The sequence below is a fragment of the Euleptes europaea genome, chromosome 6 (genome assembly GCF_029931775.1).
Source record: "Euleptes europaea isolate rEulEur1 chromosome 6, rEulEur1.hap1, whole genome shotgun sequence".
Classification (NCBI taxonomy): domain Eukaryota; kingdom Metazoa; phylum Chordata; class Lepidosauria; order Squamata; family Sphaerodactylidae; genus Euleptes; species Euleptes europaea.
Window position 1 is genome coordinate 82,111,756 of NC_079317.1, and position 23,104 is coordinate 82,134,859.

A 23,104-nucleotide genomic window follows, 5' to 3' on the forward strand; every position below is an offset into this window, starting at 1 on the left:
AGGTGGTGGCTGGAGACCTCCCACTATTACAATTGATCTCTAGGTGACAGAGATCAGTTTCCCTTGAGAAAAGGAAGCCTTGGTACCTACCGTGAAGGCTCTTTCTCTTCCGAGGCGAAGGGCATCTTATTGTTGGGTGTTTTCCCGCTGCTCCCAGGAGGCAGGACCAAAAACGAACTTCCTGTCTCCTTGGCGGGAAGACCGCCCACCATCCTCAGTTACTGGCTTGCCTAGCTCCTAGAGTAGTGCTAAACAAAAAAACTGAGAACGGTACACATGAAAGGTAGGAAACAGGGTAGTTAACAAACGTTGAACAGTGAACCTAGATAAACCCAGAGGGTTAACTGGCAAGTGTACCTCACCATGAGCGGTAACTTGAAAAACTGAATGATACCAACAGGGTATTGGCAAACTAGTTATTAAAGGATTGAACGTCATCAATATTTAGGTAATTTTGCCCATTGGGGCAAGATTCGTCCTAGTCTGTAGATAGGAAGAACTGTTAATCGGGTGGGTCAGATGCCCTTCGCCTCGGAAGAGAAAGAGCCTTCACGGTAGGTACCAAGGCTTCCTTCTCCTCCGAGGCAAGGGCATCTTATTGTTGGGACCTTCTAGAGCTCCCAGAATTGGGTGGGTCAGTTCTCTTCCAGCACATGCTGAAGGACCCTGCGTCCAAAGGCCGCCTGAGCAGATGACCAGGTGTTAATTCTGTAGTGTTTGATGAAGGTGTTGATAGTAGACCAGGTAGCCGCACGGCAGATTTCATCAACTGGAGCCTGTCGGTTGAACGCTGCTGAGGTCGCTGAGCTGCGAAGGGAGTGAGCGGTGATGCCCTCTGGAGGGATGACCTTAGCGGCCTTGTAAGCCTCTAGAATGCACCGGCGCAGGGTGTAGCTTATGGAGGCGGAAGACATTCTGAGCCCCCTGTTGGGTTTGGAAATGTTGATGAACATAGCATCAGATTTCCTGAATTCCTCAGTTCTATCGATGTAAATTCGAAGGGCTCTGCGTAGATCTAGGGTATGCCACGATTTTTCCGTCTGGCAGGCCGGTTTCGGACAGAACGATGGTAGACAAATGTCCTGGGATCTATGAAAGGAGGAGTTCACTTTAGGCAGGAAGGCTGGATCCAATCTCAAGACGACTTTATCTTTGTGGAAGGTACAGAGGCCCTTGTGGATTGAAAGGGCTCTGAGCTCCGAAACTCTGCGGGCCGATGTAATAGCAGTTAAAAACAAAACCTTCATCCGAAGGAATTGTAGGGGTATCTTCCGTAGCGGTTCAAAGGGAGCCGAGGTGAGTGCCTTCAAGACTAGGTTCAGCTTCCATGTGGGAAAGCGGTGGATGGTCGGAGGACGAATGTGTGTGACTCCTTTTAGAAACGCAGAGATGTCTCTGTGTTGAGAGGTAGGGACGCCTTCTATTGAGGGAATATCAGTGGAAATGGCTGCAATCTGTCGTTTGAGGGTGGAGGCCGATAGCTTCAGTCTTACGCCCTCCTGTAGGAATTCCAATATTTTATTGACTCCTGGGTTTAGGGGGTCGACTTTCTTTCTCTGTCCTCACCTGACGAAGGCCTTCCAGGATGCTGTGTAGATCCGCCGTGTAGAAGGCTTACGGGCTTCTAGAATGGTAGTCACCACATCTTGAGAATAACCGCATGCTAAGAGTCTTGAGCGCTCAAGAGCCATGCGGTCAAGCAGAACCACTGGGGCTTTGGGTGGTTCAAGGGGCCCTGCTGAAGCATAGTCGGTGTGGCCGGGATCTTCCATGGTTCTTGAATGGAGAGCCTGCGGAGGGTTGCAAACCAGGGTCTCCGTGGCCAAAAGGGAGCTACCAGGAGAACCGTGGCTCTCTCCTGCTGGATTTTGCGTAGAACTCTGGGAAGGAGTGGAATGGGCGGGAAGGCGAATAATAGCTCCTGAGGCCAGGGGAGGAGAAGTGCGTCTGTTCCCTCTGCTCTCGGATGGTAGTATCTGGAGAAGAACCGAAGGGTCTTGTGGTTGGTGGCAGAAGCGAAGAGATCTATTGTGGGTAGACCGAACCTGTCTGTGATGGCTTGGAATGTCATCTGGTTTAGGGACCACTCGCCCTCCTGTACTGTCTGGCGGCTTAGCCAGTCCGCTTCCGTGTTCAGGACTCCTCTGATGTATTCTGCTTTTAACGATTGGACGTTGGACTGTGCCCATTCGAAAATCAGAGAAGTTTTCTGGTGGAGGGTCGATGACCTCGTGCCTCCCTGTTTGTTGATATATGCCTTCGTGGCCATGTTGTCTGATCGTATGAGGACGTGGTGGTGTTGAAGGTCGGCGGAAAAGGTCAGCAACGCTAGCCGTACTGCCCGAAGCTCTAGGAGGTTGATGTGGAGTTTCTTCTCCTTCGGAGACCAACGCCCCTGTGCTACCTTGGAGTTGAGGGTAGCTCCCCATCCCTCCAGACTTGCGTCCGTGAAGAGCTGCAGTGGGTCGTCGTGGAGATACTGCTGACCCTTGCGTAGATTGGATGGGTTGGTCCATAAGCGAAGGCTGTTCTTTACTGAGACTGATACTTGGATGAGTTTGTGTGTTTTGCGGGTGATATCCCTTTGGAAGGGGCGGAGCATCCACTGAAGGGGACGAAGGTGGAATCTTGCCCATGGTACGATGTTTATGGATGAGACCATGTGCCCCATGAGCTTCGCTAGAGCCTTTAAGCTGGATCTTTTGTTCAGAATCACGGCCTTGGCCAAGGTGACTATTTTGTGGATTCTTGGCTGAGGAAGGGAAAGGACATTTGTGATTGAATTTATGTGGACTCCGAGATGGATGACCTTCTGGGAGGGTTCCAATGAGCTCTTTGCAAGGTTTAGGACATATCCGTGTTCTTGCAGAACCTGAGCTACTCTCCTGGTGTCTAGTAGGGACCGGTGACGAGATTGAGCACATATCAGGATGTCGTCTAAGTAAGGGTGGACTTGAATCGACTCCTGCCTGAGGAATGCCATGATGGTGATAAGGATCTTGGAGAAGACCCGGGGCGCTGAGGAAAGTCCAAAGGGGAGTGCCCTGAACTGGTAGTGTTCCTGGGCGTAGGCAAAGCGGAGGAATCGTCTGTGGATAGGGTGGATGGGGACATGAAGGTAAGCTTCTTTGAGGTCCAGCGCAGTCATGAAGGTTCCAGGGAGGAGGGATTCCACAATGGAACGCAATGTTTCCATACGAAAACGCTTCTTTTGGATCCTGCGGTTCACAAACTTCAAGTCCAAAATTGCCCTCCAGTCCCCATTTGACTTGGGGACCGTGAAAAAGATGGAGTATACTCCCTGAAACCTCTCCCGGGCTGGGACCGGCTCTATGGCTGCCAATTGCTGTAGATGGAGAATGGCCTGAAGTGTTCTTAGCTGTTTTTTTTTCTTTGTTGGCCATGGGGAAAGGATAAAGCGATCCGGAGGCGGAGTGGAAAATTCCAGGAGGTAGCCCCTGGAGATAATAGGCATAACCCAATTGTCGGGGTTTGATAGTTCCCACCTGTTTGCGAACGCCTGTAACCTTCCCCCGATGGGGAGAGAAGTGGAGTCATTGGGAGTTTGGTTTAGAGAACTTGTCAGGTTTATCTGAACGCTACTGTTGACCCTGTCTAAGGAATCTGCCGCCCTTGCGAAATGGCCGGAGGCTATTGTGGTTGCCCCAGGATCCTTTTCTGGATTCAGACCTGTACCTGAAGGGGGGTCTGGGGGTACGAAAGGACTGATATCCGGATGGGCGGTTGTCGTCCTTCAGTTGTTTCGGCATCACGTGTCTTTTATCTCTAGTTTCCACTAGGATTTTATCCAACTTTTCTCCGAATAGTCTTCCCTCTTGAATGGGGTAGGCCATCAATGAAGTCTTGGCTTTAAAATCAGCAGGCCAAGTTCTGAGCCATAGGGTTCTTCTTACGGAGGTGACCGATGCCATGGACTTAGCTGAGAAAGAAATTGCATCTAAGGATGCATCTGCCATCAGGGAGGTTGCCTTAAGGACCCTTTCCAATCCAGCCGACACCCGGTGGTTCTCCTCAGGGACCAGCTGTATAAGTTTCTTTAACCAGAGATAGGATGCTCTGGCAAAGATAGAGGTGGTTGCATTTGCTTGGATGGCCATAGCCGCAGCCTCGTGGGCCTTCCTGGTTAAAGATTCTGCCTTCCTGTCTAATTGATCCCTGATGGAGCCAACGCCGTCCTCAGGGACTAGGCCAGGGTTTTGTAAATCAATAACAGGTGCCTCCACTAGAGGGACCTTAAGAAGGCTCATGGCATGAGGTGCCAGGGTGTAATTCTTTTTGACTCCAGCAGGGATTTGTTTACCTGAAGTGGGGTTATCCCATTCGTCTTTGACCGCCTGCAGAAAAAATTCTGGAAAAGGTACCGTGTTAGTCTGGGTCTTCTTTCTAGGGAAGCACTCCTGCACCCCTCGTTTGCGCTTTGGGGAAGGGTCCTCTAAGGCTTCCTGATCCTCATTGAGGTCCAGTGCCAGTAGGGCCTTAGCTAAAAGATTCTGAAAATCGTCCCCAGAAAACAGTCTTGGCTGTTGCTCATCTGAAGGCAAGATGTCTTCGTCTGAGTCATATTCCCCATCTTCGCGTTCGTCTGGGTCTGAGGACTGATCCTCTTCCGAGGAAAGGGCCTCATCCTGAACCACTGTGGCCTGCATTGAGGCCTTCTTGGCCGCCTTGGTAGGCCACCTAGAGGTAGAAGGCCCAGGTTCTGGTTCATCTCTATCTGTGCTAACTGGGTAGGAAGAAGAAGAATGTGGGGAGGCTTGTTGCACCACCCAGGGGAAGGGGGGGGAAAGCCTCATCTGGAAAGCTTGGAAGGCTTGCCATTGCCTCTGCAGGGCCAAGTTAACCAAATCGTTAGCCTCATCAGTGGAATACATTCTCCCTTCACCCACAGAGCTCGAAGGGGGGGGGGATGCCACCTCCCGCCTGGAGCCCTCCTACCGGTAACCCGATGAAGTTCAAAGGCTGCACCAAGGTCGCAGGCTGAACTGGAGCCGTCTTTTTTGCGGTCGAATTGACTGCGGGCCTGGAGGAACCGGTCTTTGGTTTGTTGGAGCGCGTCTTTCTTTTTTGCGCGCCCGAGAGCGGCGCGACCTTCGGCGCTGATTTTCGCACCTTTTTTCTTTGTGGCACGGGCTCTCCCTCTTCCCCTGAATGCGTTTCCGCGGCTCTCTCCCGTTCCAAAGGGCCGCCGGGGCGGTCATTGGAGGGGTTCTGGGCGGAATGGACCAGCCCGCCCGCTTGGTAATCCTCCACGGAGAGGAGGTCATCCTCCCTCCCCGAAGCTGCGTCGGCCATTTTGGTTGGCTGGCCGGTGCCTTAAGCCCTGCTCTGACCAGCGCTAGCGGGGAGAGGGGAACGAAGAAAAAAGGGGGGGCGGAGACGAACAAAACAGCAGGAAGACAAACAAGGAAGACTCATGGTACAGACGAAATTGAATAGGGAAAGGAGGTTTTGGAATCTAGGTCGAGCTGGAGCTAATGAAGGTCGCTGCTCTCCGGAACAAGGCAGGACAAAGAACTGAGGATGGTGGGCGGTCTTCCCGCCAAGGAGACAGGAAGTTCGTTTTTGGTCCTGCCTCCTGGGAGCAGCGGGAAAACACCCAACAATAAGATGCCCTTGCCTCGGAGGAGAATGGCTGCTTTGGAAGATGGACTCTAGGACATTATACCCCATTTAAGTCCCTCCCTTCTCCAAACCCCACCTTTCTCAGGCTCCACTCACAAAAGTTCCAGGTATTTCCCAACCATGAGCTGGCAACCCTAGTACTCTCCCCCCGACTACTTCACAAGTCAGTGCAAAGGCAACTTTTAACTTCTGTCCTGTTTGTATTGACAAAGAACATTGTTAATAAAGTGCCCTAACATAAAACCAGGTCCCCAACGCTGTAACTAAATCTGGACTGCTTGCACAAGTGGTACACTCTTAATTTTTTTTCTTGCGAAGTTGATGCTCTGCACTTGTGCTATTTCTGATACTGTGCATTTTAAAAATGTTAAGAAGTTCTTCCTAACATGAAATAAATATGCTAGAAGAAGGAAGTGTGAATGTTTAATATTATTTTAGCGATCAGATTAGTTAAATTAATCCTTTTCTTCAGTGGAGTAAAGTTCAAAAAAGGAGAGCTGGCTTTGTAAAAAATGAAGTCCCCAAAAGTGAAAATTACACATTTTAACTTACTCTCGGTACCTGGCACAGAAATGATACATAGGATGCTTCCCTTTCAAAACCATGCCGTCATATGATTTTCACACACCTAATATCCAATGACGTAAATGAAAAGACCCTTAAGTAAAGAATGAGTGGGGGGAAATGTTGCAGAGAAAACACTGCATCCAACTGGCTGCCTCTAGAGTTTGGCATTTATTATTTAAGTCCAATGCATATTATCTAACCTTGAAGTGCACTACTGACTCATCCTCTTTAATTTTCAATTTCCTGTAAAGGGATCCATTAGTTTTTGGCAAGATTCAAGCCACATCATACTGCATCAAACAGGCAATACTTAAACTTGATTTTGCAATTATTCCTGTGGCACAACTTTAATCAGGACAATATTTGTAGACAGAGCTTATGTTCTTGGCTACCTATACACATTGAAGTTATACAACATACAAGAGCTAAAGGAAGAATTTGTCTCAGCACTTCCTTGAATATTCTTTTTGATTTATACAAATCCACAAGAACTGCAGGTGTGCAATTGTCCATGGTGGTCCTTGAAACAGAGCCATTAATTTTCCAATTTTGCAAATATTGCTCATTAGCCAATTTAAAAAACCACCTCATTATACAGAAGCCAAATAAAGGTAAATACAGACTTCACCGTGACAATGGGTGGATTCCCTCCCCCCTTGTTTTTTTCTTGTTTACTAGATCAAATGATGTATAAAACATAGCTGTTTCCATTGTGTTTTTACTGGAATCCCCATAAAATGTGTCAAAATGCAAAAGCCACATACACGTTATCAGATCTATAAACTGAAGATACTAGGAATGCCCAGTCTCCAGCTCCTTCACACTCTTGAGAAATTTATGTGCGAAGTATTATTTGATGATGATCCTTCATTGGAACAAACTCAACCAGCCCTCATTGCAATGGCACTTATGTATGGCAGGTTCATACACATTCAACTGTGGTTTGAATTACTTTTCTAAAGTGGTGTTGAGACTCCAACATGAGATGTCTTTAAATATCATCTAGTCCACTAAAAAAAAATTACCCCTGACAATGTTTCTGCGGTTTGAAAACAAACAAGTTGCATGTTTAGTGTTCTTATTCTGGCTGAAGTAAATTACAGGGGTTTTACGATATGCACGGTATATTAAGAACTTGCTTAAATATTCAGGAACAGGTTAAAACAGGGGTGTCCAACACAATTGTTACGAGGGCCAGATATGTCATTAATGTCACTTGGTTGGGCTGGGCCATGCCTCACCAGGCCATATCGAGAGAGGGGAGGTTGGCTGCCTCGGCTGGCTTGCAGGCCGGATAAGAGCTCTTAAGGGGCCGGATCCGGCCTCCGGGCCTTATGTTTGACACCCCTGGGTTAAAAGATTCATAGAATACTTCCAGCAGCATATGAACAAGGACAAAAGTTTTAACTGTTAGGCCCACTAGTCCTACAGTTTCCAGTTCTTCCTCAAAATTGTCCATACAGTTTCTATCAGAAAGACTCAGTACAACTTGGTATCTATGGCATATCATCAATGTATAGGTGCACAGCAAGTTAAATTTCTGTTGTGTACAAAAATATCTATTTCAATCCCAGCCTAACTCACATGGTAGTGCTTAGTAGTTTCCAGTGCTTTCATAGTTTTAGGCTGTACACTGACCTAGGACTGGGTAGAGGAACTTCATCCATTGTTCTCTGATGGAGAACAAACGGGTTAGATCTGTTGGAGAATTTCCAAGGATGGAAGAAGATTGTGATTTTAGCTGATTTCCCCCCTCCTGTGGCAAACCTTTGACTCCCTCCTCATGCTATTCCTGAGAATCTTCTGGGACAGGGCATTTCAGGCTGCGGCAGGAGAGGAGAGGCAAGAAATTCACACTCCACTAACAGAAATCTCTCCTAACAGTGGAAATTTCTGGTGGATTCAAGCCAATATTCAGTCACACCTACAGAGATTGGAGCAATTTATCTTGATAAAATCAACTTTAGCCTTCATTTTAGTCAAGTATGGGTTAGCCTAATTTGCCAGTGCCCTTGCTGTGTCTTGCTCTCAGATGCTACGTACCTACACTTTATATTCTGAAAAGCAAACCAACCTTTCATCTGTGATATTAGTTCCTATGACAAAATGGCAGATTGTCTTTTTTTTCCCTTGCAAGCCTCCATACAAAGCTGAGCCCCTCCAGATGGAAGCTGGCTAATTAAAATTAAGTTAACAATATGTGCCAAATCCAATCCAGTTTCTGTTCAGTACTATTCAGATCTACTGTTTGGCCAAATGCCAACCCATTTTTACTACTTTTATTTTCTTCATTAGTTGATGAAAACAGCAACATGTTTTTGAAGTCAGATTTTAATGTTTTCCCTACAACAAAATGCTAGCAAATCCTGAGACGACAGACAAGATCCATATTTGGCAAATTCATACCACAACCAGCAGTTGCGGAGAGATCATAAGAGTTGTGTGCTGTAATGGCACACAAATTAGTTTTCCTATTCATAATAAATTGAGCAAGTTACTGTACAGTTTTCAAATCTAACCTCATACACAGCATGCAAACTAAGGAAGGAGATTAAACCCATGGCTTGACAAATCCCAGGCACCAGATCACCAAAGGGCCTAGAAATTTCATTGTGAAACCTAGTATTTTCAGCAATGAGTTTATTGTACTGTCTTTCAGCGATTCACGGGAGAAGTACAAACTTATCTTTTCACATGAGATTATGTTTTGCTGTATGACATGTAAATACATGTACAGGAAGTTCTTGTCATTGCTTGTTTAGATGTTAACTTTACACCACTCAGTGGTGGTACATGAATTCATTCCTTAACCAGCTGATTTCTAGACTGGCTCCAATATTCAACTAAACAGAACTATTAAAAGCAATAATAAAGTTATGAGAAGTTAGGTGAGATGTTATCTTTTTGTTACTGTGATATACGCTATATTTATTAATATACCACAACAATTTTGTCACAGATTTAATGAAATTATGAGAAACTGTGAAGAGTTTAGGATAAGGTTTTGTGGTAGCAACAATGAAATAATATTGTAATTAAACGTCAGAAAATGAGTCTGCCTCCTACATTTTTGGGCTGGTTCATAGAGCCAAAGAAAATTTGTCAAGGCTTGCCTTAACCTATACTTCACATACTTCATGAATCATAAATGAACTTCCCCTTAAATCAAATGGTTTTTGATTGTAGAATTATATGCTGTAGACTGTATAATACCTTCTAAATTAATATTAAGTTACTTAACTGAAAGAGGATTTTGTATGAACACATGTAAGGCTCAGATGCCTTCTTATGACTTATCTCTTCTTCTTTATAATTAACTTTTAAAAATGGACAAAACATTGTAATGTAACTGATACATAGGGAATTACAGAAACATATCTATAACACAAGAGAATAATCTACATTTGTTTTCATCAAGCTATGATAGATGTCCCAAGAATCCCAAATGAAAAAGTATAACAATTTTTATGTTATTCTCTATTACGATTCTGCTGGTCAGTTCCTATGAAGTCTGTTCTGCCTCCAATTTACCCAACTACCATTATGTGCTGGTTACTAGAGCCACCTTGTGCTCTATGGAGCACCTGCAGGTTGTAAATTTTGAACTAGAAAATCCACCCCAAAACAGAACATGTCAGCAGACAAGTTTGCAAACAGAACTCACACCTTCCTATGCCCAATATTAGCTTATAGAACTAGCACAGCACAGCCAATATATTCAACAATATCTTTGTATGCAGCATATACACACATACACAAAACCACCAGGGTTAACCCTTCACCAATGAACTATGACTCTACTTAATCATTAAAAACAATCTTATTCATAACCTAGCATACAACTTATTCTATAGTTGCACATATAGTATTGATGCCTATAAAAGCCTACATATTGCACTGATGGCTCACAAAGCCTATATGTAGTTCTACTGCAATCCCAAAGGTTTGCACAAGCCAGTCCAGTGCTGGAAGTCCATATGATGTAGATAACAAGATGGATATTCTCCAGAGGCTCATCAAACCATTTCGTATAGACAACTTCTTTAGTTGATTTATTAGTTTCTTGACTTGCAATTTCCAGGTGCATGTATTCCTATGCCAGACATTATAAATGTAAATGTAGCTTGCTGCTTACAAGTCTTTATGTTCCCAGGCTAGATACAAAAAAAAAAGAAAAAGACATTGAATAGAAAATTTCCATGGGATATAAAACTGGGGGAAACTGCAAGCACAATGGGTAAGTCAAAAACAGTAGCTTAATCAATTAGGTGGAATGACTTGAAAGTGGGACGACTGGAGAAGATGTGGAAAATTCCATAGGTTCAACCCTGGCCTTTTTCTACCGGGGGAACGGGCTCCAGCTCAACAGATGCAACATGAGTTGTGGAGCTCCTGGAGGACAGTGCCACTGGCTTGTCCACGGTAGTTTTCCTGGGCATCTCATTGGGGAAGTATTTAGAGCTACTTTCTCCACACTGCTGCTGTCTTTGTCATGGTCCTAGTACACATTTTAATCTCAACTAGTAGTGTACTCCTACTTTCTTTCCCATTCTGCACATAACCATTCACAAGCTAGATTCTATTTCCTTTACATTTAGAACACTATATTATAAAATTGTGTTGTGTATTATTGGCATGACTAGCATGACTTCAGCATATCATTGTCACAAATCTGCTGGTTGTAAAAGAAATTGTAGTCAGGACTAGACTTGCAGAAGATACAGACTGCTCCACCACCCCCAGTGAAAAGTTTTCATCGATGGATTTTCATCGTTGAAGTGTTTTCCCTGCATATGCTGAGTACCTGTGTAGCGCAAACTGGAAACCAGTTTCAGATCTCATCTCACACAAGAATATAATTACGTTACCTTAGGTAATCCACTACATTTATTTAAAATATACCCTACTAGCAAACACAGGTATCTTACATTCTCTCTGGGATACCGGAGCTTGCCATCCTTAAGAGAGTTTACAATACGAAGCTTTGGAGGGTCACTGCAACATTTTAACTTAACTTTTATAAATTATATTAATTTAAGCAGACAGAGTATTTCTTCTGCTCAGTATTGAAAGCCAGCATGATGTCATGGTTAGTGTTGGACTAGGATCTGGCAGACCTAGGTTCAAATCATCACAACGCCATGGAGGCTTGTTGGATGATCTTGGGCCAGTAACATTCTCAGATTAACCTACAACAACCTACCTCATAGGGGTTTTGTGAGAATCAAGTGGAGGTCACAAGAATGATAATGTAAGCCATTTGCTTTGGGTCCCCACTGGGGATAAAGACAGGGTAGAAATATTCAAAATAAATATCTCCTTCAGTATGTGCTTCACCTTTCTACTGTGTTTTAAAAAATCAATATTATATGTTTAAATCCACATGGCAAAATAATTTCTCTATTAAACATGAAAGAGCATATTTTTTACATCAGACAGTTGGCCCATTTAATCCATGACTAATATAAGCTCAATTCCAAGGAAAGTTTACCGATTAATCTTCAAGCCTGTTATGCAGATTTTTTAAAAGAAAAAAATATGAACAGAATGCTTAGAGCAACAATCTTCCACCAAAAAAAAAAAAAGCCTTATTGAGACCTCAAGAGGGATTAAACACGGCCTCATTCAAAAACAGATCAGCCTATGCAAAAGACTGGGAATCAAAAGCTGGGCAAAACAAAGAAAAATACATGCCGCAATTTTACTGTCTGTAAAGGCAGCTGACGCATCTCCCAAGCATCTTAATCTTGAACGGACTCTATTTGTGTGTGTCAAATTCAATAAGCCTGCCCTTCAAAACAAACCTATACCTGTGCCCTGTAACTATCACTCAGCAGCCAGCGCTGGCAAGAAAGGCAAAGAGGACAAAGGCATATTTCTCAGGAGAGCTCTTTAGGGCAGTCAGGAAAAAAAGAGGTGGATTTACATAGCCATTTTTCTCCAACGGACACATCAACTGTGTTTATTACCTGTTGTGAGAATTTCATGGAAGTAGAGCTTTTGACAGATCCAACATTCATCAAACGCTCCCCATGCACAGAGGCTATGGGGCCCCATACATACTGGAACCCTTCACAGAATATCTTTCCACAATGAACAAATCAAGGATGAAGGGAATTAAGCAGCAATCCATCACAAGTACAGTCTACAGATATACCAGCTTCATCAAGGGACTCTTGGAGCCAAGTGCATAACACTGGGCAACAAACCAGTAGTTAAGGAATGATTATGTTTTCTTGAAGCAACAGACTTCCTTTTATAGCAGCAGGGGAGGGGACAGTCAAGGACTTCCAGTTAGCATCTCATTTCCCCCTCCCTCAGTATTTTCTCTTGCTTTTTCTGAAAGCTCTCATAGCCGCTCCCCTTTCCTGCCTCCTTCTGTCCTTCCCACCACCAGCCAACCTAACCTTCAAGTGTAGCAGTGTTTTAAACTCACATTTGCTTTGGTTTAGTGTCAGATTGTTCAACAGAAGCAACATGCATGTCATGCTTTTCAGATGTGGTACCAAACACCAAAATATCACCTGCATTCAGAATCCCTGGAAGTCCAGCCAAAACTTCACGGGTGGCATTCTGAATTATCGCTGCAGAGATGCCAAAACTGAGGCGCTTGTAGCGGTGAAGTCCCACATGTGTTGAAAATGTTGTGATACTCCTGGACTCAGGATGAGCTTCAGTTGATGGTAACCCGCACTGAGGTAAAGTTTTGAGAAGAATTGCGCACCACTGAGATTGGCAATAATGTCAGCAACATTATTCTCATTCGATAGCCTGGTTAGATAGGCATATCCACACAATTCATATTTTCCCTGGTTGTTTAAGTTTTGGGAGACCCAAGGAGTGGGGTCTTCTACACACTCAATGATGTCAAGTTTTTCCAGATGCAATAGTTCTTCTTCAACTAGTTTCTGGTATCGAAGGGAATACATCTATGAGGAAGAGCAACTAGGCAAACAGTATCATCAATGGGGGATTTTTACTTGTTTTGACATGAAGCTTGCTAATTCCTTGAAACAGGGCTTCATGAACTTGGAAACTTTAAGACAGTCCATCAGAGTATACAGCTCTGATCATTTTGATTAGTCCTAAGGGATTTGCCAAATCATAATCAATCAGTGTATCAGTGCCACTGGCTACTACATATTCTGGGTGTATAACAGGTGTATCCTTAAAGGCAAATTGAGCTTGGAACATGACAGATGTTGATAATGGCTGTGAAGTTCCATAGGCATATATCTTTACATTTGTGCTTTGCAGAGGCGGCTTCTGAGGGATTTCATCGTAGGCGTTCTGAGACATCATGTTGAATGATGCACCAGTGTAAATTAGAACTTTGAATTCTGTGCCCTTGTATTAAGATATGACCATTTTGCGCAGAAGCAGTGACCTGTGTGGAAAACACTATATAAACATATGAGTTGCCTATTATTTGGAGGGTCAGCCTGAACAGCATTTGCTTGGTTTGTGCCATGTTGGTGCATGTTTGAGGCATACTGTGGAGAGCTGCAGATCCTTGCATAGTGATTTCATTTTCTGCAGTTGTAACAAACAGCACCTTTTGGATGGCAAGTGCCCCTGTATGGATAGGATTGCATGGGAAACTACATGCACGCTTAGTTTTATGTGCTGTAAAGTCACCTTGAGTGAAAATTGGAAGGGTGTGTCAGAGTTTTTAGATAAATGAATAAACAAATGGTTAAGAGCAGGGTTGTGCATTTCTTTTTTTTGCTGTCAAGTCGCAGCTGACTTATGGTGACCACGTAGGGCAGGGATGGGGAACCTCAGGCCCGGGGGCCATATGCGGCCCCCGAGGACATTTTTTGTGGCCCTCGGGAGCTCTGGGGCCCTGCCGCGGAGGCGGGGCGCAGGGCGGCCCTCTCCAAGGGTGATCCTAGGTCTGCGACTTACAGGGGTGCTGTGGTGCCCTTTGGACCTCCTCTTGCCTACTGTTGGCTGTTGGTCAGCGAGAGGGGAGGGGGAGGGACGCTTCCCCCAAGGCTGCCTCCTACAGCTGCTGTCGGCTGTTGAGCAGCGAGAGGGAGGGGGGGAATAGGCCGTCGGCTCCCGTTGACAGGGCATGCATGTTGGAGCCTATTGGGCTTTGGGGGGCCTTTTGTGGACTCTGGGGGGGAGGGCATGGAGACTGGGGCCCGGTCACGCAGGGCTCCGTGCGCTGCCGGGTGTGGGCGGGGGAGGCGGGGAGGCTGGGGCCTGGTCGTGCGGGGCCAGTGTGCGCGGGTGTGTGTTGGGGGGGGAGGAAGGCTTTTCTCTGTTTTCTTCCTCTTTTTCTGTCACTCTTTCTCCCTCTTTTTCTGTCTCTTTCTTTGTCTCCCTCTGTCCTTTTCTTTCTTTCCCTCCCTCTCTCCATTTTTTTCTCCCCTTCTCTCTCTTTCTCCCTCCCTCCCTTTTCCTCTTTCTCTGTTTTCCTTCCTCCCTTGCCGATTAACTGTTTGCTCAGGCCTACCGCTGGCTGCCCTCCTGCCTGGGAGGGGGAGCGGGGGCGCCCTGCAGGCCTTCTGTGTGGCCTCCCCTGGGGTTGCCAACCTCCAGGTGGTGGCTGGAGACCTGGCAACCCTAGCCTCTCCTCCCCACCGGGTGATCTTCACCTGGTATGGCCCCTGAATGATGTCATAAATGTGCAAATGGCCCTTGGCAGGAAAAAGGTTCCCCACCCCTGATGTAGGGTTTTCATGGCAGGAGACGTTCAGAGATAGTTTCCCATAGCCTGTCCCCACGTTACAATTCTAGTATTCCTTGGAGGTCTCCCATCCAAATACTAACCAGGGCCAACCCTGCTTAGCTTCTGAGATCTGATGAGATCAAGCTAACCTGGGCTATCCAGGCCAGGGCTTTGCGCACTCTCTACCCAGAGCAATTACTTCTTTTATCTTCACAGCAGTTAAGGAATACAATGACGCCAATGATCGCTAACTAGACCCCTTGTCAACCATTGTTTCTTAAATTTCAAACCTAGTTTCACATCCTGGTTAAGCAAGCAAAATGTTTATCCTTAAGAACAGGTAATACTCATAGCACTGCATCTCTTAATCATAATGGGCCCGGCATGTTGCAGCAAGGAAGGTCATGCTCCCAAAGCTAGCTCCTGATCTTCTACTACTGCTGATGTCTAAATCATGATTTCAGTCGTGTAAACAAACAACCATAACATGGAAAGTCTTCACTGTTCAGAAAGATGAGCTCTTTGTGCACATTCAGCCTGTAGCATTGATCCCAAAAATGTGTAGATATAAACCACCATTTTCTTTTTTTACTGGATCAAGTTAGCAAAGTGCCATGCTGAATTGTTTGATGCTTATCTATACTTCATAAAACTTCCCCTAGGAATAGTAAACCTTCCTTTGATTTGTGTAGTTGAATGCATGCCAAATACTACCCATAAAATCCTAATATTAAATGAAAATAACAAGGTGGTGTATACAGAGAAGTAACTACAGAGAATTGGTGGAGGAGCACTGTACATAAATATACAGAGTATCTTTTCCTTGTAGTTCAGACATCCCATAGATCTTCCCCAACTAGTTGTTCTGAACTATTCCCTGTTACAAGCCAGCAGCTGTGATTTTAAAAAATCCAACATTATCAACAGTGTAATATGTTCCAATTCTGATTACATTTACTGTGAAGAAAATCCTATTAATTTCAATTTAATTTCGTTCCAAGTAAGCATGCATGTCGCTGTAGCATGCACCAGGTCAGCCTCCAAATGATGGAAAACATTGAACACAAAGTTTTATGTCTTATTTCTGACAAATGTGGAACACAGCCAACTTCTAACACCTCCATTTACATTCACAATAAAAAATTATAAATAATGAACAGCACTTAAATAGTTTGAGCTACATGTTGCTAATAATGGATTAGCTTGACCAAGTGCATGCATAGTATTATAAGAGACAGTGTGGCGCAGTGGTTATTGGACTGGAATCCAAGAGACCCCAATCCAAATATCCATTCTTGCCATGGAAGCTTACTGGTGTGACCTTGGGCCTGAGAACCTATTTATTTGGCCTTATGATTATCTAATATTTTTACAAGCCACAGGCCATTCAAGCCACATATTATTTAGCAACACTAGGTTCATGGCTTGCTCAAGCTTTCTCCAACGACAGTGACAAGATAATGGCAAGACTTTAAAAAATAAGAAAAGAAAAACCTGAGTCACAAAAGCTAGAGCAAGATTTGTTCTTCTTGCACCATCAAAACTAAATAAGCCAAGAAGAAGAGTGGGCAAATTACTTAAATTGAAGTCATATCAACTGGGAAACCGACCGAGACATACACGGTACCATAATTGCACTCCATCAAATTCATGGGTCCAAATTGTCTGTTTTCTATCTGCTCCTACACCAATTTAAGCAATTTTGAACTTTGCTCTCCCTTGGTGAGTGTTTCAGAGATTTATTAGAATGTCAGGGTCCAATTGTTAAGATTCTCTAAGACAGGTTATTACAAGGTGTGGATTTTTACTGTCCATCACTGAATCCCAGGAACACTGAATGAGCACAATCACTGGGGCTTTACTCACCCTGGAAACCCATAATATAAGATAATGAGATACTTCAGTAAGAGGAAGAAGGGGCAGCAGGGTTTGTTCTCATTTCCCACTGCTTAAAAATACTACACAGAAAATGGTTCTGTTCACTATGCTTTTAAAACACTAACTACCCAGAAGTCACCACTATTAATATCACAGGTTTTATATCCATGTGTCACAGAGGCTGAATCTGTGCTAACCCCACATGATGAATGAGACACAAAACCTTTTCATACTTCTCACTCCATTCACACTCACACTGTTGTCTCAGAAGAATGTTCATATAAAAATATTCCAAAGATGATCGGTGGGCCTTGGAGCTGGTTTAATTATTTACTGCTGTTTTAAACAAATGAGCATTGATAAGATACGTCATTCTTACGTCTAGTAGAACATAACAGCTTTTGAAAAATGTTCAGCTCAGACACACAAATGTGCTTTGCAGAGAGCTACCCTTGGTACCAACTGTGGAACCAGAAGTAGTACATTGGCAGCCACAGCATCTACCATTTTAGCATAAAGCACAGCCCAAATCAAACGGTTTCTGGTACCACCCAAATTAAGTGCTAATCAAAACGCACGTATAAATGTCGTCCCCCCCCCCCAATGAGGGACTGTGGCTCAGTGTTAGAGCCTCTGCTTGGCATGCAGAAGGTCCCAGGTTCAATCCCTGGCATCTCCAGTTAAAGGGAATAGGCAGGTAGGTGGTGTGAGAGCCTGGAGAGCCGCTGCCAGTCTGAGTAGACAATACTGACTTTGATGGACCAAGGGTCTGATTCAGTATAAGGCAGCTTCATTTGCTCATCTGACTGTGGGAGTAATCCTAAACAGGTCTAGTCAGAAGCAATTCCCATTTTATTCAATGGGGCTTATTCCCAGAAAAATAGGGTTGCAAGCTGTGTGGCACTCAGTGGCAGCTGGCACAGCACCTTTCATGTGCTCTCAATTTTTCAACATTCATATATTTGTCTCACACCTGCAAATGAAAACATTAAGAGTGTATCCAAGACATTCAAAAGATACACTAATTGCAACATTCAGAATTGTTAGTAACTTTAATATTTTATAAGGATCAAAAATACTTGATGTGTTATGCTGCCTAGGGAAAACCATTCGACAAAATTACATTTTTCTTGCAGTTTGCAAGAACTGTCCACTTGCCTGGAGACAATTTTTACTCCTTGTGGGTGACTGACTTTTCACAAGCAGTGGTAAAATGCACAGAATATCAGAACGAGACTAACAAAGACGTGTTACTGAAAGGCAACAAAGTGAGTCATAAATGATGAAGTTCTACAACTGGACTCTTTTTTTATCATCTAGATGTAATTAAAAAAACAATAAATAGAATATAAATCTCTCTCTCTCTCTCTCTCTCTCTATCTATCTATCTATTGGCAAGTGCTGTGGCAATTTACAGCAACTTTATAGGGGTTTCAAGGCAAGAGAAGTTCAAAGATAATTTGCCCCTGCCTGTATCTGCATAACGACCCTGGACTTCCTTAGTGGTCTCCCATCCAAATACTAACCAGGGTTGACCTTGCTTAGCTTCCGAGATCTAGCCTGGGCACATATGTGTCTCTGTGTGTGTGTGTGGGGGGGGGTGTATGTATGTGTATATATATATAAATTAAAAATTAGCAATTCTGACCATCTACTGCAGTCTGCCATTGTCCGACTTTCTTAACCCTAACATTCTGTCATTTTCTCTTCAGGTTATTTTGTAGTCCTATATATCAATCTGGCCTTGTAAATCTGTTTTTTCTCTTCCTTTAGTGGGCATGTCTGAAGAACGCAGGTGTAAATCCTTCACATGTAAGCCTATCTGGGGAACTGGAACAAATATGGTTGTAACAGTAAATTTGAGTATAAACAATGGTTTATGTGATGGTATACTCTGACTTCCATTAAACAGACTGCTTAACACAGGTGGCAATGAAAATTAACTTCAAGTCTGGACTACTGTAATGCACTCTACATGGGGCACCACTTGAAAGCTATCCAGAAGCTGCAGGTGGTATGGAATATAGCTGTTCTTTTACCGACTACAGACCAGACATGTGATCATGTTACTCTGATTTTAGGACTCCTCTACTGTTTATCTATATGCTTCCAGATCCAATTCTAATTTAAAAACCTTCTATAATCTGGGATCCACATACCTAAAGAACCATTTTGCTATGTATGAACCTGAGATTCTTGCAGTTCTCCCTCCCGTTTCCTTCTCACTCAGGTTTATTAGACCTACCACAGCCCAACAGTAATTTTTGGCAGTAACTTAAGCCAATTGGAATGATCTTCCCAAAGATGCAACAATATTTTCAAAAATGTTTGTCAATAGATTTTTCTTTCACTCTGTATGCATTTGTTTAGTTCATCTAGATACATCTGCATTATAGCTACAGTACACACAGGCAAAAAGTACATTTCACAGACATCATCAGAAAGGCCAAGTCCTGCAAGAAATTTATATGTTCTAACTGTGCAGACACCGATCCTATTGTTTGGTGCATGGATGACAAGATGCTTTGCAGTTTTCCAATCCAAAAAAGGCAGTTATGATATAAGCAAGTGTTTTGAGTGTTGAAGCAATTTCACAGAAAGTCTCAGCATTTCTTAACAGCCTTTATAGTAGATCAATATTAGCCTTTTGAAATAGCTTCCAACTTTACAAGAAAAAGCCGCTTTCCTAGCATCCCAACCAGCAAGTTTACTCAAGGCGCAGTAGCCTTTTAAAAATGGTGTGACAAACGTCTTCCGAGAAACAAACTAGTTCCACCACAGAAAAAAACAGTTACTTCCCCTATGCATCTTCTTCCTTACTAGTTGCTAAAAGATATTTAAAAAGGTCACCGAAGTCTGACACTAGGCTGGCTCCAGCAATCGCCATACATAAACATAGATTCTTCCCAAGAGAATGCTGTACTCTGGCCAAGAGCACTCCCCCATCCCTCTTCTCCTCCCTCGTTTTAAAAAACACACTGAAATGCTTCAATGCTGGGTTTCCATTCTGGGAAACACACTCCTTCCCAGAAGGCCATGCACCAGAGACACCCCCCCCTTACAAGAAGGCCCCAGAGCAAGAAGGATACTTGGAGCCTTGCCAGCCGGCCCCAACCCTGGAGGGGCTGCAAAACAGTGTGTGTGTTAAGCGCTGTCAAGTCGCTTCCGACTCATGGCGACCCTATGAATAAATGTCCTGTCTTTAACAGCCTTGCTCAGATCTTGCAAACTGAGGGCTGTGGCTTCCTTTATTGAGTCAATCCATCTCTTGTTGGGTCTTCTTCTTTTCCTGCTGCCCTCCACTTTTCCTAGCATGACTGTCTTTTCTAGTGACTCCTGTCTTCTCATAATGTGACCAAAAGCTTCGGTTTAGTCATTTTAGCTTCCAGGGCAGGGGTGGGGAACGTCAGGCCCGGGGGCAGTTTAAGGCCCATGAAATCATTTGGTCTGGCCCTTCGTGGGTCCTGGCAGATCTCTAGCTCAGAAGGATCTAAGACTGGTGATCCGCCCCCTCCCGCGGACAGGAATAGCCTCTATTCAAGGCGGATGTGAGTTTGTTTTGCTGAGAAAAGTAACCTTTCCCTCCTCTTTCAGAAGAGTCATTAGCTATGGAGCTTCTAGGACTGGGGTGTGTGTTGTGCCCAGCTGGTGCAACTGACCATCCTGTGCCACCAGGTGGGTGAGTGCACCACCGGTTGGATGCCTGCCTGCTTGCCCGTGCCCCGGGGGGGGGTCATCTGAGCAGCTGCCTGCTTAAGGCTTGGTCAGCTAATTTGTAAGTTGATAGTTTTGTATGGCCCGCAAATGATGTTATAAATATCCAAATGTCCCTTGGCGGAAAAAAGGTTCCCCACCCCTGTTCTACCCTGACCTGGATGGCCCAGGCTTGCCTGATCTGTCAGATCTCAGAAGCTAACCAGGGTCAGCCCTGGTTAGTATTTGGATGGGAGACCACCAGGGAATACCAGAGTTGAGTGCAGAGGAAGGCACTGGCAAACCACCTCTGTTAGTCTCTTGCCATGAAAACCCCAAAAAGGGGTCACCATAAGTTGGCTGCGACTTGACTGCACTTTACACACACCCACCCGTTCTAGGGTTAGTTCAGGCTTGATTTGATCTATGGCTGTTACCACACTAGGTATTCCCAGCGATGTATTAAGAGTTTGAAAATGTTATGAAAAATACTGTTTGCACTCTATGTATTCCCAGCGATGTATTAAGAGTTTGAAAACGTTATAAAAAATACTGTTTGCACTTTGTTTGGCCCCTTTAGCTGCGAAGACATCTTCCAACCATTTATAAGCCGTGGTATTCAAAACTCTTTTAAAGTGATGTTTTTTTATAACATTTTCAAACTCTTAATACATTGCTGGGAATACAAAGTGCAGTAACCCCCTATAACCCACTGATTTGTTGGAGAAGTGTGTTGTTTTGGCAGTCCACAGGATCCTCAACACTCTCCTCCAACACCACATTTCAGTGGGATCTACATAGTAGGGAATACGACGGCATGAATTAACTTGGCGACACATCCTTGCAGACAAAGACTAAAAACGGCCTTGCAAACAGGGCTGGTGCGAAGGGCCGCTTCCTGGTACAGACACGGCCAGCTGAAAAAAAAAGAGCCCAGCCCAACTCGGAGTGCGCTCCAGGCCACATTTTTCGACAGTGACGCGCTCCTCCCCGCAGAGGCCGCCTGCCAGCCGGGATGCACCCAAACCCCAAAAGGGCCTGGCAGGCTGGACAGTGAAGAAAGCTGATAGGAAGAAAATAGATTCCTTTGAAATGTGGTGTTGGAGGAGAGTGTTACGGATGCCGTGGACTGCCAAAAAAACAAATCAGTGGGTTATAGATCAGATCAAGCCTGAACTGACCCTAGAAGCTAAAACGACTAAATTGAGGCTGTAGTACTTTGGACATATTATGAGACGACAAGAGTCACTGAAAAGACAGTCATGCTAGGAAAAGTGGAGGGCAGCAGGAAAAGAGGAAGACCCAACAAGGGATGGACGGACTCCATAAAGGAAGCCACAGCCTTCAATTTGCAAGATCTGAACAAGGCTGTCAAAGACAGGACATTTTGGAGGACTTCATTCATAGGGTCGCCATGAGTCGGAAGCGACTTGACGGCACTTAACACACACACACACACTCCTCCAGCCGCCTCTCGCCCCGGGCTCGAGGCCCGCGCAGGGCACCTCCGGCTCCCCCCTCCCTCTCACGCCCCTCCCCCTGCCTTTTAAAGGCGCCGCGCAACAAAACAAAACCAGGCTGGCCCAAACCACGGCCTTTGGCCATTGACGCGCGGGAGGGCTGCGCCTTGGGGTTGGCCGCTCTGCAGACGCCCATTTTTCCCCATCCGAAAACTCAACAAGAAGCCCCCCCACCCCCATGCAGAGCTTTGAGAATCGGGACGGGGCGTCTACAGAGCGGCCAACCCCAAGGCGCAACCCTCCCGCGCGTCAATGGCCTCTCCCTCGCCCCCCCCCCGTTTTTTGTTTTTGTTTTTTTTACCTTCTTTGGCTTTTTTCCGCCGCGCCAGCGTGCCTCCGAGCTTGCCCAAGAAGGAGTCGTCCTTCTTGCGGGAAGGGGGCGACTTGGGGGTGGGCGACTTGGGGGCGGAGGGCGACTTCTGGGGAGAGGTGGCCATGGCGGAGCTTCGGCGAGGAGAGAGGGAGAGAGTGTGCGCGTCAGGAGCCCCCCGCTCGCCGTCTCCCCCCCACAGGCAGGCTGCCGGCCTCTGCTGCTCCCCACGGAAGCGGAATCCTTCCAAGCCTTCGAGGCTGGCCTCTCGCTCTCTCTCTCTCTTCCCCCCCCCCCGGCTTCCTCCCTCCTTTCCTCCCTCCTTTCCCTCCCTCTCCCGCGCGCACCCACAGAAGGGCTTTCTCTCGCGCGCGCGCGCTTCAAGACGTCCAGTAGTAAGAGCAGCGCTCAGGCTGCTGCTGCTGCTGCTGCTGCTGCGCGCTTCCCCTTTCCGCCCTCGCCGCCACCCCCGTCCCGAAATAGGAACTCCGGTTGCAACAATGTGTTCGGTGCCGCCAAGTCGCCTCCGACTCGTGACATGGAAGGTTTTGCCTTGGAGTTGCCGCTCTCTAGATGCACGTTTCCCTCCCATCCGAAGTCTCAGAACTCTGCAGAGGGGCTTGTCTCGCTGATGGTTGAGTTTTGAGAATATGAATGGGGGGAAAGTGCATCTAAAGAGTGGAAACTCCCAAGGCAAGACCTTCCATGAATAAATGGCCATATAGAGAGTGGCAACTCCAAGGCAAAACCTCCCATGAATAAATGGCCATATATGAACGAAAGTCCTTTGCCTTGGGTTTGCCCCTCTCTAGA

The 23,104-nt window shown here is 45.3% G+C and overlaps 1 protein-coding gene across 1 annotated transcript in view; it reads right to left on the reverse strand.

The window, feature by feature from the left end:
• Positions 1-22,418, reverse strand: part of PARVA (parvin alpha) — an 88,897-nt gene extending 66,479 nt beyond the window's left edge. Inside the window, exon 1 of the mRNA XM_056851316.1 lies at positions 22,283-22,418. Within this exon, the coding sequence (XP_056707294.1) occupies positions 22,283-22,418 (136 nt within the window). The remainder of the gene's footprint in view (positions 1-22,282) is intronic.
• Positions 22,419-23,104: the final 686 nt, after the last annotated feature.